This window comes from Vombatus ursinus, unplaced genomic scaffold (genome assembly GCF_900497805.2).
Source record: "Vombatus ursinus unplaced genomic scaffold, bare-nosed wombat genome assembly UNPS02014793.1, whole genome shotgun sequence".
NCBI classification, from domain to species: Eukaryota; Metazoa; Chordata; class Mammalia; order Diprotodontia; family Vombatidae; genus Vombatus; species Vombatus ursinus.
In genome coordinates, this window is record NW_020954571.1 from 1,318,743 (window position 1) to 1,336,898 (window position 18,156).

An 18,156-nucleotide genomic window follows, 5' to 3' on the forward strand; every position below is an offset into this window, starting at 1 on the left:
TGTGTGTGTGTGTGTGTGTGTGTGTGTGTGTGTGTGTGTGTGTGTGTATTTTATATATATATATATGTATATATATATTTATTTATATCAATGATAAAAATATTAAACAGCACAGGGTTGAGTACAAATATCTGAAGACCTCCTGCCGTCCTGACACTGAGCCATTAACCACTATTATTTGAGTCCAGGAATTCAACCAGTTCTGAATCAATCTAATTTTACTATCCTCTAGTCCACCACATTTTGAATCTTTTTCATTTTCAGGCTAGTGACAAGTTTGGATGCCAGACTGCAAAGGGTTGAGAAATCAGTGAGGGAAGAGTAAGCATAGATTAAGTGAACCTCTCAGTTTCTCTAATACTAGTCCCCTTTTCCATACATACTTATTCCTCTCTTCAACCCCATCATATTCATCCCCTCCTCTCTCTTGCATTTATTTCCATTTCCTCTTCTCCTTTCCCATTAATTTTTCTCCCTTGATCCTCCCACCCAGTATTCAAGACAAACTAATCCGACTACTGACTCCCACAAATCTTTTGCTTATCAGAGGCAAAAAAAATGAAAAACAAGGAGGAAAAAGGAGAGTATCACATAAGAATGACAAGAGTGCCATTCTGTCTATGGCTACATTGACTGGTAACGCTGGATCCTTGCCATTTTCACAAAACAATTTCACAAATTTCAATTACACAAATATTTATCAAGCACCAAAGGGCGGGCGGGGGGAGTGGCTGGTACAATGCTAGTCCCATGGGAACAAAAGGACAAAAACAGTTCCTGCTTCAAAATTTATATTCTATATGGGAGAGAGGGAGAAGTGATACAATAAATATACCAAAGGCAATTTAAGGAGGGAGAAAGCTTTAGTAACTTGGGGGGGGGGGGAAGGGAGAGAATCTTAAGGATATCCAGAGGAGGTGGTACCAAAACTGAGCTCTGCTAAAGGAAGATTCTGGGATTTGGGGAGGGGGGAAGAAGAAGCATTCCAAGAATGAGGGAAGGTTTGTGCAAATGCAATGAAGTTAGGGGGACAAGGCAGAATGAGACTGGGGAATATCTAGTGGTTCATTCTGGCTGGAAAGTAAAGATTGTGAAAGGGATTAATGTGAAATAAAGCTGGGAAAGGTAGGTTGAAGCCAGATTATGGAAGGATTTAAAAACCAGACACTAGAGTTTTTTATCCTAAAGCTAGTAAGAAGTCACTGAAAGTTTTTAAGCAGAAGAATAATATAATTAGGCTTCTATCTTGGGAAGGTTATTTTGAAAGTTTTGTAGAGGATGGGTTCACTGAAATACTCAATTTACTGAAACTCTCACTGGAAATTTTATTTTCAATATGCTAGGCAGGTAACAGTAGGTAATATCTATTTAATATGATATTCATTTTTTTCCCCTCCCTCTTCCACAGCAGTGAGAAACCCATTACAAATTAAGCATGCATTGCCAATTGAGTTAGCCACTACTGCTCCAGGCCAAATGGTCTACAAAGAATAGAGTATGTTTTGTTTTCCAAAGTACTCAAAGGCAACAGGAATAAACCTTATCAAAATAAATATTGGAAAAAGCTTTGCCTATAGTACAGAGCAGACCTTTTGTTAGCTTAGTCTACCTTCATCTTAAAAAGTACTATTTCCATCAAGCTTGAAAAGCAAAGAAAATTCAATCCAGAGCTGTAGAAAAACTATTAAAGGGTCTAATAAATCGTCCATAAAAGGGTCAACCAGTAAAATGGAAAGAGTTATAAGACCTGGATTCAAATCCTGCCTCTGTCATTTACTACCTCTGTGTTTCTCTCTGGGTCTCAATTTGCTCATTTGTAAAAGGAGAGGGTTGGACTAGGATGTAGTCTTAAGTCCCTTCCAATAAATCTCTCAGTCTATGAGTCATGATTGGAAAGAAGTGTTTTCACACTGTGTAGACTCAGTTCCAAAATTTTTAAAGTCACAGTTCTTTCTGAATGGCTCTTATTTTACTGAGGATATAAAATTATGTAAACAAAAGTAAAAATGCAAATAAAAAGGACTAAGTGTTCAACCCACATCAGAGTTCTCAAAAAACCTGACATCTATTAAATTTCATGCTCTGAATTTCTTAATGAGAATATTCAAAGAAAATACAAATCAAACAAGACACATACTCTGTCATAGCCATACTTTTTTCTCCCCAAAAACTGGGATTCTGTAAAACACAGCCTACAAACCTAAAAATTAGCATATTGTTTTTAATAGTGAAGAAGCAGGGTGTAGTAGGAAAAGTGCTTGACTTGGCAACACGGCATTGTGGATAAGTTGCTATTCTTGAAGACAGGAAATTCTGGTTCAAATCCCACCTCAAGATACACATTCGTTTGGTGACCCTGGTTAAGTCATTTAACCTCTCTTGGCCTGGGTTCTTCATCTATAAAATGAGAAGACTGGACTAGATAGCTTCTAGGATCTGGCCCAGCTCAAAGTCTATGATCCAATGATCCCTAAGGTTGAGTCCTCTGCTCCTTAATAAAAGAGCCTGTTTAATAAATAAAAGAGGCCCCTTTCTGGGCCTCAGTTTCCTCATCTGTAACACGAGGAGGTTGAATCAAATTATCTTTAAGGTGCCCTTCCAGCTCCAACAATTCAAGTGCCAAATAAAACAAGAGAGCCAACCCCTACCAGAAAGACCATCCAAGGCTTGCTAGAACAAGACTATTATGCAATATTTTAGCTTATTCATTTATACTTTTGTAATCTAATTAAGCCAGAACTATATCAGCTACAAAACCCAATTCCCTATATTATTATTAGTCCTTTTGACCCTCAGGGTGATACTTAAACAAAAGAGTAAGATCTCTGTCTACAACATTCTTATTTTGATCACAACTAGTGATGTATTATAAAGAACTTCAAGAGGACTAAAACATATAAAATGATCATTTGCAAGAAAAAACGTACAAAAGTCCTTTCATGGATTAAAATAAACCCAAACAGTTCTTGCTTAGCAGAGGTTAAAAGGAAAAGGAAAAAAGAAGGCACCAATTTGTTAAGTCTTTTGCCTACGGAGGTATATAATTAGAGGTAAGTTCAACAATCACAAAACAACCCTGGCCAAACCTCACTCAATCAGATAAATTTAAATACAGTTTTAAAACAATGGTGACTTTTACTGCAGCTTTTGCAATCTGCTTCCCCTAGTTTAAAAAGAAAACATTTAATCTGTCAGTTTCAGCTAGGTTTGAAAGCCAGATTTGTAAAATGGTAAAGAAAAAGAGCAAAAAGTAAAAGGGGAATATGACTCATGAGATCCAAAAGGCCTTCAAAATGTTAAAACAAACCAGTGAAATAATCAACACAGAAGATGTGTGGAAAGGCATGAATATTTTCACAAGAGATGGCAGGGACCTCCCAAAGAAAGGTTTTAAAGATCTCTTATCATCCTTTTAGTATACATAAATCAACTCCCTGTCATACTTCTCCCAACCCCAAAATCTGGGTATTTGGGTTTACAAATTCAGGTCTGTGGATTTGATTTTGCACTTAATACCATCATGTCAAGAAATCTATCAAATGGCTATATTCTCAGTGTAGCGCTCGGGGTAGTTGAGAAGAGAAGGAATTTCAGAGCGAGATAAGTAGTTTGTTGAAAGGATCAGATGGACCCAATAAGTAAAGATTGTGGTGAGAAGTTCCAGGCTGGAAGGTGCTAAGAACTGGGAATGAAGTGACTGGGAATGTTATGGTACGAAAAGGATGGAAATGTCTGCAATCAGGAAAGGATCCTGAAAGTTGCAGATCACCTGGAATGGGAAGTGAGGACTTGGCAACACGTGGTTCAATGATATATAGTAAACTACGTGGAACAAGGGACTTAGAAAAGATTCAGGTATGGGGGGGTGGAGGAGGTTCCAGACACTTCAAACTAGAGATTTTAGGGTGGGAGGGACAGATGACAGAGTAATTCCTAGGATGAGATTGTAAGCAAGAGGACCTCTTACTATGGTCATGGATTCTAGTGGTACAAGGCAGGGGTTGGGACCACCTCAGACCTCACAGGTAACAGCCAGAAGGGCCCTAGTAGTTAAACTGAGGCAATGTACAGGATGGAGGTGAGGGGGAGGAAGGAGTTCGGGGAGCGGGTAGGGGTGATGTGAGAGAACTCTACGAAGGTTGAAGCTTCATCCTGGGACGTTTTCTAGGCTTCTCTCCTGACAGTCCCCATACACGGATGAAGAAGGGGAGTTAGGAGCAGGAAAGGATGAGAGGGATCACCTTGGGGTTAGGCTTCTTCACACCTTGAACCTGGCAGGCAGAGGGAGGTGTCCTCAGGGTCCCTAGAAGGGAGATTTCTGAGGGTAAGGGTGATGGGGCGCCCGTATGCGGGGTTTCTCTGCTGGGATGGGGCCAGGGGATGGGGTGGCGTGGGAAGGTCAACGTCTGCGATGCCAGGCGTGCACCTGGGAATCTCCCCGTTTGCCTCGGTCTCGAGCCAGGTTCCGACCCTAGGTCGGGAGGTAACGCACGGGGTGGGGGTGGGGGTCGGTCTGAGAGGGGCGGGAGGGAGGGAGGGAGAGAGAAGAGGGAGTGCCGCGTCCGGCCCCGCCGCGCCTGCGCGCCCCGCTCACCTCGCACGTCGAGCGCCAGGGCCCGCCACACGGGCGCGTAGTGAATGCAGTGGCCGCACCACGAAGAGTAAAACTGCACCAGCCACGCGGCCGAGCTGTTGCCCGTGGCCGCGCGCACGCTCCCGGCGTCCAGCGCCCACACGGCGTCCGCGCCGCCGGCTTTGTATAGCCGAGCCCTGGCAGCTCCGACCCCAGTACCCACCAAGGCGAGTAGCAGCATCCGGATTAGCGGCGGCAGCGACCACCTGCGGGGCCCTCTGCCTGAGCCCCAGCCCCAGCGCCCCGCCGCCGCCATCTTGGACGCGCCTGTGGGGGTGCGTTGACCTTTCACCCTGGCAACCGCCGTCACGTGCGCCGCCGTCCTCCTTGGCTACGGAGCTGTCTTAGCAACCCCTGGACCCCTGTCTCTCCAGTCGTCCTAGGCGTGATCGCTGGATCGCTCCTGGCTCTGCCCGGAGGGAGTCCAGCTTTGTCGCGATACCGCCAAGTCTAGATCTAAGGAGTAGGGGTGGGGGGAGGAGGTTGTATTTTCCCGACTCGGAGGCTAGTTTTGTTTTCTGGTTTTGCTCATTTCCTCCCTCCTCCCCTTCTCTCACCCTAACACTTCCAAAACCGGGACTTGGCGACATGTTGGGATAGGTCGCCAACTTCTCCTGTGATTTGGGCGGGGGGTGTGCTGTTAGATGACCCTAGAGCAGTCGTTAATCGCTTTCATTATCCCACTGCGTCTTCTCTCACTGAACTGAAAGCGAAGCCTAGATAACTGGCATCTTAAGGGAGCCATTTTCCCGTTCCAGGCCTCAGTTTCCCCATTTGTAACTTAAGAGGTTGGGGCCAGAGAGATCTCTACGGCTCCTTCAGGTCTTATAACCTATATTATGCACCATGCATAGAGTGACTTTTTGATGCCTGAGGACTGGCCATAAGGCATGATGGCTGAACTGGACTTATTTGCATGTGACCCCATCCTTCCTTGTGGTCCTTTTTTTGTTGATCTATTGTAGTTGAGGGGAAAGCAGTTAATCTGAGAGGACGGAAGATTTGGTTATTTTTAGTCCAAGCCTGGGCTTTTTGACCAAGCTTTCTGACCTTGAAACAAGTAACTTTACTTATCTGGGCTTTCATTTTCTCCATCTTTATAATGGGAGCGTTGGACTAAATTCTCTGGTCCTTTCCGGCACTGGTGTCTATGTGAGTTTGTGATGTCACAGTGTGACATTCTTGGAGCTATGGAGCTCTTTCACAAACACTGGATACTCCCAGATGGCTTTTTAGTTTTTCTCTTTTCCGTCTAAAATTAGCTGCTATTGTGTCCTCCTGGTTTTAAATTTAATAAGTTAAAGTTACCCGAGGATTACTTTACTCTAGAGAGGTCTTTGGGCAAGATGGCTAGGCTTTGTGACTCCCATTGCTGAGGAGGCATTTTGTCCTAGGTTGACTGTTTTGGGTGGTTAAAGGTTACTAGACTTCTGTATAAATGGAACACTACAGTATTCTTTAAAACATTGGCTCAGTAGACAGCTTTATTCCTGGGAATAAAGGAGGAGTAGCTTTAACTCTTAAGAGTTGGAAGACCCTTGTTCAAGTCCCATCTCTGCTTCAGTTTATTATGTGACTTTGATCAGATAGTCACTTCCATGTGCCTCAGTTTCCCATTTATAAAATAAGTAGGACTAGCCAATAAAGAATATCCGATTTTTCACATGAATATGCATTAACTTCAGAGTATGGACTGTGCTTTCTCTTGCTTAACTCATAATACCTAGAACAGAGCTCAACAGGAAAAAAACCAACTGATAAGGAGTGGTATAGATTAAAAAACCACCCTACCTGCATTTTTAGGGGAGCCCTCTCTGGTTATTTTATAATCTTGGTTATAACCCCAACTTATATCAATGTTTGCACAGAAAAAAAAAGGAACCTAAGTCCAACCTGAGTCACTGCTCTCTCTAGTAAGGAAAGTATCATTTCCTTTGGCTCAGAGGCACTATGTGTAACTCAGCTTCTAAAGACCACACTCCATCTTTTAATCTGTGGGAATTTCATAAGAACCAAATATGATTAGGTTTTCCACACTATAGAGCTCTGTTGTACATATATGCCCACATACCCTAGGCTTTGAAACAAAGATGTGAAAGAACCCTGGCATCTACATGTGTTCAATATTTTTGACTGCCCAACATAATAACTGAGCCTTAAACTGGGGAAGGCTTGTCTGACATCTTTTGTGTGGGAGGGAAAACTCCAGTTTAATGAATGCTTTTGTGATTCAAATTAATTTTTAAGCCAGGCCCTTCCTAACTAGCATTGGTGGCCTTCATTTATATTTTATGAGCCTGCCTATTCTAGCTGCTGGAGCTAAAGGAATCAAAGGAAACCGTAAAGTTAGTTTGATGCTTTGGGATTTAAAGCCTCCGGTGGGGAAGGCATTTTCATGGGCATTTTATGCAGGAGAGGCACTGCTAAATGTGCAATGCTGAAAGAGACAGATTACAGGAAAATTAAATGTAGGCTTTAACTGAGAAATAATCATTTTCTATGAAAGATAATGACTTCTCTTGAGGCCAGTATCAAGATTTATTGGCCCAAGAGGTTAATATTGATCAAAGCCAAGGCAAGGAAAATATTAGACCTTGAGGTAGAGTAATCCTGATATTGAAGTCTTGCCACTGACTGAACAGGTCAATATATCTGGATGCCAAAGTCCAAAGCTTTGTACACATAATGCTGGATGAGATTAAATATGTCTAACACCTTCGGTGGATATACTTTCTCTTCTTTATCCCAAGTCATTTTGTGGCTGTCCTTCTACATATGAGAGGGTTTAGGCATGGGTTTTTATTATTTCAAAAGTGGTAGTTCCTTCCTCATGATAGAGTCATTCAAGGGCAATACTGGAAAGGCATCAAATCTTCTATATAGATGCCCCTGAGCAGCTTGGTCACATAGGTAAATAATGTTTATGAGAAACATCTCAGTCTAGTTGTATATCTGCACTATCAATCCTTATCATTCAATGCCAAACCAATAGCCATAAGACTGAAAACTATTGAACTCGAGAGGGATCTGTGGAGTTTCAATATTGGAGATTTATTACTGTGCCAAACTTGTATGTGTAAAATACATAATTCTGCCCACATGGACTCATAAATCCAAAGGAGTCTGCAATAAATAGAAAAATAAAAAATTACAGACTAATTTGTTCAGAAAACTAGGAACAAATCAATATGAAAGCTATAGCTCAAAGTACCTACATTTTAAAATTTTACAGATAGATGAACACATTTTTCAGTAAATCTAAAATCTGAGCGTTAAATATTATTTTAAATATTGTGCATAAAATTCACATTCATTACTTTATCTGGTACCACTTAAATAAAATCCTCTGAATCATCAATACATCAATTTTATAAACAATCTCAATCATGCGCCATACTTCAATAATATTAAATTGCCATTGTATGACCTAGAACAAGTCACTTTGCCACCCTGGGCTTCCACTTATCCCTGTCTGTCAAATGAAAGGGTTGGAGAAGATAAACCATTAAGTGTCTAACAGTTCTGACATTCTGTGATTCTAAGGCTTCTTGAGTCTATATTTTTCCCAAATTTTAAAATTTCTGATTGAATTAGAAAAAACTTACCATAATGAAACTTAATATCCAAAGATGCCACAATCTTATTACAAATTAATATAGCAAACCAAAATCACAATTCAAAGAGTTAAATTAGGAGAAAGGTTACCATCACATTACAAAATTATTCTTTATAAGGAAATAACAGGTAAAAAGCTAGTTCTCATGGTACATGAATTATTACATAAATATTAGATTCACACCACTTTCAGGGACATAGCCTTTGTCAGTCAGAACAAAGTATACCAGGTTTGTGTTCATTACTGTCTAAATGAGCTATAATTTTTTTAAACTGAGCATAAGCATACACTATGGTTGAGTCAGTTCCCCATGTTTCAGACCATAACCACTAAGATTTATAAAAAGAAAGGAAGAAGGAAAGAAAGAAAGAGAAAAGCAGCCATTTGAATTTTGGATGGAATGTTTTTGTTTTTGCTCTGACCTTTGGCATTAGTATCCACATTGATCCCAAAGATAAATGTTCTTGATTCAGTCTTTTGTACCTTTAAATGGCTCATCCTATAATTTCCCACCATAATAGGTAGTTATCTTCAAAAATCAAGAATAGCACTTTAAACTACATTGCTATCTCTTATTTTCATATCTGACAATTTATGATATTATGTGCCTAGGTGTGGCTAAGAGAGCAATATATGACTACTAGTCCCTGTTCCCACTGTGCCTGCCCATAGTAAAGCTGCTACAAAGAGCTTGTGTTTATAACTATACATACATACATACATATAAACTGAAAGCCATGTTGATGTGTCTGTTTCTGAGAACCTGACACCCAATCCTTCATTTCTCCTCACTCTTCTACATATGTTACATCTCTAGGCAATACTGGAAAACACTTTTACATCGTACATCCTCTGGGCATTTCTTTTGCCTTTCTTGCTCACAATCACTCCCAAACAAGAAGTCTAATTCCCTGAAACAATGTTCTGGGGCCAATGTTATTTAGTTTTCATAGTTAGTCATATCTCATGGATCTTTCTTCAGGAAATCCTCTTTATTTTTGAATAAACAGCCATTTCCTAGCATCTCTGCCTAAATATTTGTACCAAGGAAAGAAGTAATTGTTAGAAAGAGGAAAAAGAAAACCAAGGGCTTTTTGTATGTGCAAATATAGATCTTTGCAGAAATGGCTTCTGCTATAAGAAATTTCTCACAATCTTTTTTAAAAATTTCTTTGTCAGTTCACTGGAAGGCTAATAATATTCCACAACCAGGAAATGGCATTGTTATTTTCAAGAAGAGAGACTGAGTCACATAAAAGAGGCAAAGCTATGAAGATAGAATCAAAATAGAACTCGCTCTTACCAGCAAACTGAGAACTCTTTCCTCATTCATCCACCTGGGGGGGGTAACCTGGCTCAATAGACTGGCCTAGGAATTCATATTTCTGCCAAACAGGAGATCTTAAAGTGGTCTGACATGTGATAAAACTTTGGTATTCGTGAGGAAAAAAATGCCTGTAACCCTCAACACCATTGGAAAATTCTGATTCACTGCTCATTCTGAATTTACCCACAATATTAATATGTAAACTGGGATTTCATCTTACGAGTGCTAGTCTGAACTACCTGTCAAATTCAGACAAGGATCCGTTCATATAAGCAGTGTTTATAAAGCCTAGAAATATGATCTTCCTGATCATTAAAGCATTCCACCTTTTAGAACCATTTCAGATCTCAAACCCTTGTCACCAAAAGCATATCATTGATACTTTTAAATTAACTATCAGGCCTACAGAGAAATGTTTTTTTCTATCAATATTTGCAGATTATTATTCGACTCATTCATCAGCCCCCCCCCAAAAAAAACCCAGGAGGATTACTTTTTTCTCTTATTGCTATTATTGTTCTCCAGATTTTACTCTGCCTTGCTCATAAAGTACTATGGGAAAAGATAGCAATTTGTATTTGTGTTACCAGTTCTTATTAGTGATTAGTCCGTGAAACTTAGAAATATAGTATGATTTCTATAAGCAAGGGTTGTTTTCATAATACTTTATGGGTAAGTAGAAATGAATGAATAAAATAGGAATTTGAAGGAAATTGATGAATTCAATCAAAATCTGATTAAAGTTACAGTAATAAATAATCCTTGAAATCCTTGAAATCATTGAAATAAAAATCCTTGAAACACAGGTAGCCAGGGTCTTGGTCTTTCAGCTGTGGGTTTGCCTATCCAACCTCTGTGGTTACTTTTGTTTCATTCTGAATATATTTTTCAAATGACTACAAAATTATATTTTTCTTCTTTCCTAGTTATAATGTGTCTATCTTTTTTTTCTGTCACCATTATCAAATCCTAGTTATCTTGCTTATTCACTATAGAACAGATTTTTAACCCCCCAAGGGGTCCATGGATAGATTTCAAGGGGACACTGTAAACTTGAATGAGAAAAAAATACATCTTTATTTTCACTACTAACTGAAATTTAACATTTCCTTCAATAACTGAAAAACATTATTATGAAAAGGGGGTCCACGAGCTTCACTAGACTTCCAAAGGGGTCCATAATACATACATACACAGAAAAGATTTAAGAACCACTGCTCTAGAAGCTATACCTTTATTTAATCTACTTGGAAATTCCTTAAATTGACACTCATTTTATTCCTAAATATATCATGTGATTTTCCTCCGGTTTTTATATGTGTGTGTGTGTGTGTGTGTATATAAAATTTAAAAATCCAATTCCTGATATCCACCTAATCTTTGGGCCAGGATTTTGTCTGTGACCCTCAAAAACATTTGCATATTTCCCTCCTTCATAGCACTGGTCACTAATTTAGTTATATGATTTTTTTATCCTGTGAGAGCCAGGAAATTTAAACTTGTGATAAAAAGTTACAAGTAGAATTTTTAAAAAATCATTATGACCTCTTAAAGGAATTCACACCATGATTCTTCTTTCCCCTGCCACCTCCCCTGGCCTCTCCCCTCACTCCCCGCCCCCCAAAAGCCTATTTTGTTCTTGCTTCTTCATCCACTGTCAAAATTCCATTTCTCCCTTTTCTGTGTCATTGGCATATGTGTGGTCTGTAGAAGCAGTTATTGGAGAGGGCAATTTTGTGAGCTTCCCCTCATCAGTAGGGGTTACACAGCGGCTGATGGACAGGGAGGCATTCTGCTGTCTGACAAGCTCTGCAAACACGGCTAAGGCATCCCACAGGATTTTTTTGGTCAGTTCAGTGGATACAGAATCTACAATTCCATATGTTTTTTGACTGGAATCAAGTTGGGAGCCCATAACACTATTTTCAAAGTTGATTTCTTTATCTTCCATTGGATGTACATCTTCAAGTAATTTCTCAGCCTCATTTTTTATAGGTGCCATATGTGGCTGTTCTTTTTGGCTACTTAAGCATCCAGAGAAATCTTTATTAAAAAGTCTTTCAGACTCAGACTGAGCATGAATAAAGCAGGACTCCATCTCTGTAGGTTGGAACATCAGGGTTTCAGGATGAGTGGTTACTGTTGTCATTGAGCTATCTCTGTTGTTAAACTTTGCTTCTGGCTTTGTCTTTAAAAATGGGTATTCTACCCTGATCTCATCATAGCATTTACCATTCTTTAAGGATGGCTCACAATGAAGTGAATCTTGGTCATTATGTTCACTTGACTTTTCTGTACAGTCTGTCAAAAGGTATAACATTTGATCTGGACTAAGTAACTCATCATAATACATGTCATACTCTGAATGTTTTACTCTTTCCAAGTCCTTTTTGTGATCATCCTTTGCTTTATCATATTTCATTCCAGTCCAGTGCTTTCCTTCAAAATGACTTGTCTCTTTGAATTTCAGAATTTCTGGTTGTGTATGTGTCACCTCTTCTCTGTTCTCTGTATCGTTCATTGCTAGTGGATTCTTCTCATCTTCATCTTTAAATGGTTTTAAGAATGATGCTGGACTTTGAGTGGCACTTATGGACAAAGTAGGACTGGAACAGCAGCTCACTTTTTGTTTCCTTTCAACATCCTGCTGTGGTTCAAGACTCAACAGTTCCTCTTTCTTTTCCAAACTGCTTTCTCTCCTTCCATCCCATTCCAGTGAGTGTTCATCTAGAACTGAGTAGGAATTCCCTAAATCCAGAGGTATTGGAGAAAATTCCTCTGGTAATATCTCATCAGATAAAGAAGATAACTCACCAGTTTGAAGAGATGAATCTTCATCTTGTGCATTCTTTGAACTTTCTGGAGATACCACATCTTCTGGCAGAAAAGGGAAGTCTTCTGAATTGAAGTTAATATCATTATCATTTGCCCAAAACACAAGGTCAGGAGGAGGAGAAGGGAAATCTTCACTGGGAAAAGAGGAACCCTTCTGGGTTGGGGATGGGAGGCCAGCACTTCCATAGGAAAGTACTTCATCAACAGGAGATAGTATTTCAGACAAAATGTCACCATGGAGAGTAGATAGACCATTTTTTTTGGTATGTATGGAGCCATCAACCCTCACAGTTGGGCAATGCTCATTCTCGTGAACCAACCCATTGGATGACCCAGAAGGAGCTATCACGACCTTGTGGCCCCCTGAGGTCCTCTGATGTATATCAGATTCATCTGCTTTATGTTCACACCTTGACTGAACAATTTTCCCATCATGAAAGATCCTGGGGCCAGGTTTAGCAGGCTCACTGTTGAAGTCAGTTGACAACTGCTGAAAGGCAAATTTACTAACTTTGTCAGAAATAGGCCCTTCTGGATTTTCTTCACATGTAGGTTTAGCTTTTTTGACTGACAAGTTTTGTTTTCTCTGTGACATTTCAAAAGGCAGTGAAAGTGGTTGGCAATTTGCTTTCAGGTTTGGGGATGGAAATGGCATGAAGTAGATTTCTGGGAGAAAAAATTTAGTTTCTTTTTTGCTTGTCCCTTCCAACCAAACATCTTTGACTCCAAAGTCTTTCTGATCTTTTCCTTTGCCAAGGGAAAATGCAGGACCTTGTTCCAAATCTTTATCTGTCTCTGAAAAATCATCCAGGGATGAAGAGGAACTGAACATGGGTTCAACACAAACTTCATGCTGTGAACAAGTTTTTTCTTTATCCTCTTTTAGTGCCACATAGGTATCTGCTGAAAGCATATCATTCAAATTTTGAGAGGGTGTGTCTTGAGACAATGGTAATTCTGTCCATGAAAGGCTTAGCTTTTGTTTCCTGCTGCCAGGCAAACTCACAACATTAGTTTCAGAAGGACAGTCATTAATTGAAATATTGTTATTCGCTTGTGTCTTCTGTAAGTCTTGGCAGTTTTCAAAAGGAAAACCACTATCAGGCTGTTTCTCGTCACTATTAACTGCCAAAATCAATCCATCTCCTTTACTTGGCGTTACTGATGGATTAGGCAAAGGACTAGAAAACTCATTCAATGGTTGTTGGTCAGTGAACTCCTGCCATTCACTGACTTCTGTGTTTTGTGCACCCTCAGCTTCTGAGTCACTTCCTGAAATCAGACTGTCTGAAACATTAACTAGAAAGGCAGTCACCTTCTGAAATTCAGAAGCAGATAGATGTGACTGACCACTGTCTAATTCTGGCGGTGAATTGCATGGTGATACTGTGTCTGAAGAGAGAGATTCTAAAGAGGTACTGAGAACAGATCCTGATTTTAAGGAGTCAGAAGGAGTGGTATCACACTTATGCAAGTGATCTTCATCATACTGAGTATACTCCGATTTCTTCTCTTGATCTTTTTTGCATTCTGGAATATAAATAAAAATTGAATTTATTTCAAGAGCTAGGTTTAGGAAGCATTTTAAGAAACAGGAAGATTCATATAATCTTAGAGTACAAATAGTGCTCAGAAGTTTCTAACCCAACCTCCTACTCCAGTATAAAAATCCTGTCTACAATATCCTTGATGGCTTTCACGGGGAGGGGGTGTGGAGAAGAGAGAGAGAAGGAGATATGAAAGAGCCAGAGATAGTCTAGTCCCCTAAGCCTATGGAAGTGATACTAAAATAAAAGGTTGAAAAGTGGAAAACTTAGTTGACCAATGAGTCTGACTGATTTTCTTGAAATGTCTTATTTTTGGAGTGAATAAACATTTATATGCCCTTTATTAAAACATGGAAATGTAAGTTACTAGGACTGGAAAGGATCTTAGAGATCATTTATCCAGCTCCCTCATTTTATAGAAGGGCAAGTAATACCCAAGGATGGGAAGTGATTTGCCTAAGGTCACAGAGTAAATTAATGGCAGAGCAAGGACTAGAGACCATGTCTTCAGAAAAAGACCTCCAAGGACAGGGTATCTACTGAAATAATAGAAAATTTTATTTTAGGATTAAGTGAATGGTAGTAGTTGTTTTAAGGGTATGGGTAATCCAAAATTGAAAGCTATTTTAATCTATCTTGTAATACATTTTGATTTAGGATAGAGGGGAGCAGAAAGTTTTAGATTAAAATCAAAATTAGTCTGCATGTTCTGAGCCCATATCAGCTAGGCAGTGGAGGAAGATAGCAGAACAAGTATGTTAGATGGGAAAATGGAACAATTTGCCTGATTAGGTAGTGAGCTCCCTGTCACTTCAGTTTAAGCACTCAACAAGATAATGTGTTGGCATTCTCATAGAGAGGATTCACACATTCTATAGAAGATGGGACTAGATGATCTCTGAAATTTGCTCTATTTCTAGGAGGAAGGCTCAGGCTATGAATTACACAATAAGCCTAAATCTGAGGTTTGGGTGCACATGATTCAACTGTCTGCTACAAAAATTGGACCAGCCTTACCTTGAATGGCAGAGATGTGGCATATCTGGATAGTTTCTAATTGAATTTCTCTAAACTTATCTTTCATCCTGCAAAGACATGCACAGATAATTCAGAGAGCTGTTCAAAGGGCTCAGAACAAGCCCCGTACCAAAGGCAGCATAGTGTAGTGTAAGAGGATTAGTTTTCAAGTCAAAGCATCTGGTTTTGAATCATAGTTCTGCTACATATTACCTGGATGACCCAGGACAAGCGACAGGTACCTACCTCTCTGAGGCTCGGTTTACTCATCTATAAAGTGAATAGGGTTGTATTAAGTGATTTCTAAGGTCTCTTTTAGTTCCAAAGCTATGATCCTATGTTTCAAGAAGGTCTGCCTTTTCAGGGAAATGAAAAACATTACAAAAACTATTGCATTAGTCTTTAAGACTCTGTTATCCATAGTCTACACAAAGATATTTTCATCATAAAATGGGCCAAACTTCTCACAGCTTCATATATTAGCTTACATAAAGCCATTAACTTTGGCTTGTTTATACTAGCCTACTAGAGCTACATTTGTGACTGGATCAGAGGTCAGTCTATGGTAAATTTTTCCCTCATAGGGCTTCAGAGCAGGCAGCTGCTTCAGTGGTATGATTAGATAATTGTCCATGAACTGAAATTTCCACCAGTAGAGTCATTCGTGGATCAGACAACAGAGTTATGAGCATTGTCTATGGAAAATCCTGGTGAAGATGCATATGTATTACCTGAGAGTAGCCCTCTTCCACTGGCACGTTCACAGATATGTGAACCAGATACCTTTCTTTGTATCCTCAGTACTTAGCACACTGCTTGGCACATAGCAGGTGCTTTAAAATGTTTGTTGACTGACTTGAGTGAATTAACTTACATGTTTCTCCCCTCAAGTATTGAGATATAGGGTGGGTCAAATTCAATATTAGATATCTATATGGAATAAGCCTTAGGTCAGTAGGAGGCCAAAGAGTCAGGGACTTCTTGAAGAGGCAAGGAAGGGAGCTCATGCCAAATTTCACAAATTTTCCTAGAGCTCAATGTGTGTGTCAGGATCAGACTCATTCCCTGGGGCCACACTGAGGCCATCATTTAACCACTGTACTGATGTTCCTAGCAGGTGTACATACATGATAGCTTTATGTAAGGAAGAGACAAGTACCTCTGCTGCCTTCTTTTCTCCTCTTGTGATTCAACTATTGAACTCTTAATGACATCTGAGTCCAGTGCTGAGGCCTCCTGATTTTTTCTATCATAAATAACCTGCCAAAAAACATGTTTAATGAATAATAAGCCCATTTTGATGACTTGGGGAATTTTAGGGGGAATAAATGGAAGCTACAAACAGGTCTAGGACCATCCTTGCAAATGGCTGCTGTGAGAACCTTTCTTTGGAAGCTCCGTTTTGGCACTTAATTAAGCCCACTTGGTTTGCAATGGGCAGATCAACTGGTAGACCCAGCATTTCAGGTCCTTACACACAAAAGGCCAACTTGTGTTTCCACCCTAAGTAATGGGTAATAAGATCATGCAGTAACCCCCAAAGCGGGGAACACCTCAAACTGTTCACTCACACTGTCTTCCTGAGATGATTGGCCTTCTTCCTGCCCAGCCAAGCTTCTTTCCAATTTTGAACAATTTAGTTCATTTTTTTGTGCCTGTACATATCTCTCCCCTCTTCCTAATGAGCCTTTTATAGCTTCACCTATGAGACAAAAAATATAAGCCCCAAACAGCAGCATCAAGTGTGATTCTCTGTTTGAGAATGAGTGTGTGGCACTTCTTAAATGGAGGATATTCTAAAATGACATTCTGAGTGAACTTACTTTGAGGTCTTTTTTCCACCGCATTAGGCTTGAGTTCAGTCTTTGAATTACATTCCTCTGCCCTTGTAGTTGGCATCTACAAATTATGAAAGATTGGAATCAGTACTAAGAGGACAAGAGGAAAGATATAATAACAAGCACACAACCAACAAAAAAATATACTAATATTTGCAAGCTATTCACAATATCTGTAGATAGCTTCTAGAAAATATTAAAATTTCTGCAGCTAAAGTTATTGTGGCTCCCAGAGAGAAAGCAATTATGATCAAGACATCACCACAGGTTAACAGAATTGTGGAGATTTCTTTAGACAGATTATTGTAAGTAAATAACTGGCTTCCAGGAGGTTTGTCATACAGCAAACACCTGACACGGATCTTGTTTGATTTCCAAAGAGCTTTCTTGCTGTGGATGTTGCCAAATAGTACAGTATTGTTCAGCAGGCTCTGAAAGACACAGAATTTCCTAATGTTAGCAAGTTTTGTAACATAGCCAGAGGCAGGACCTGCTCTCAACAGAACTGAAGTGGGAAAAGGTTATTTTCTCTATTATACACATGTGCAACATACACATATACACATATACCTTCAATCTTCATCCTTTTACATTTTAACACTTCCTGTTTCCAAGCACTCAGAGACTTCAGGCTCAGAACCTAGAACCGCTACATTTCCCCTCCATTACTTTGAAAACTGACTAGTTTTACTGGGACATAATGCATTGTTGGTGGAGTTGTGAACTGATCCCATCATTCTGGAGAGCAATTTGGAACTATGCCCAAAGGGCTATAAAAGTGTGCATACCCTTTGATCCAGTAATACTATTGCTAGGTCTATATCTCAAAGACATCCAAAAAAAGGGAAAAGGACCTATTTATACAAAAATATTTATAGCAGCTATTTTTATGGTGGCTAAGAATTGGAAATCAAAGGGGATGTCCATCAATTGGAGAATGGCTAAACAAGCTGTGGCATATGATTGTAATGGAATATTATTGTGCTATAAGAAATGATAAGCAGGATGATTTCAGAAAAATCTGTTGAGACTTACATGAATTGATGCATAGTGAAGTGAACAGAACCAGGAGAATATTATACATGGTAACAGCAATATTGTTCAGTGGAGAATTGTGAATGACTTAGCTATTCTCAGCAATACAATGATCCAAGACAATCCCAAAAGACTAATGATGAAGTATGCTATCCACTTCCAGAGAAAGAACTAATATTGTTTGAATATAGGTTATTTATAATATACATTAATATTTATATTTATAACATACATATAATATACAAACTATAATAAGCATGCTATTTTTCACTTTCATTTTTTTCTCTTATTCGAAACTTCTTGAACAA

At 39.4% G+C, this 18,156-nt stretch overlaps 2 protein-coding genes across 6 annotated transcripts in view; both read right to left on the bottom strand.

The window, feature by feature from the left end:
• Positions 1-4,889, bottom strand: part of QSOX2 (quiescin sulfhydryl oxidase 2) — a 67,749-nt gene extending 62,860 nt beyond the window's left edge. The window contains exon 1 of the mRNA XM_027869679.1: positions 4,595-4,889. Coding sequence (XP_027725480.1) covers positions 4,595-4,889 — 295 coding nt within the window. The remainder of the gene's footprint in view (positions 1-4,594) is intronic.
• A 2,774-nt stretch (positions 4,890-7,663) lies between these two features.
• CCDC187 (coiled-coil domain containing 187) overlaps positions 7,664-18,156 on the bottom strand; it is a 105,452-nt gene continuing 94,959 nt past the window's right edge. For 2 of the 5 annotated variants that reach the window (XM_027869794.1, XM_027869795.1), the window contains 6 exons: positions 17,165-17,244; positions 16,799-16,874; positions 16,547-16,677; positions 16,135-16,235; positions 14,976-15,043; positions 11,168-13,941 (listed from right to left, as the gene is read on the bottom strand). In XM_027869794.1, coding sequence (XP_027725595.1) covers positions 11,234-13,941; positions 14,976-15,043; positions 16,135-16,235; positions 16,547-16,677; positions 16,799-16,874; positions 17,165-17,244 — 3,164 coding nt within the window. In that variant the 3' untranslated portion in view covers positions 11,168-11,233. Of the gene's footprint in view, positions 7,757-11,167; positions 13,942-14,975; positions 15,044-16,134; positions 16,236-16,546; positions 16,678-16,798; positions 16,875-17,164; positions 17,245-18,156 lie in introns of those variants that run through there. The other 3 variants (XM_027869796.1, XM_027869797.1, XM_027869798.1) reach the window with 3 other exon arrangements.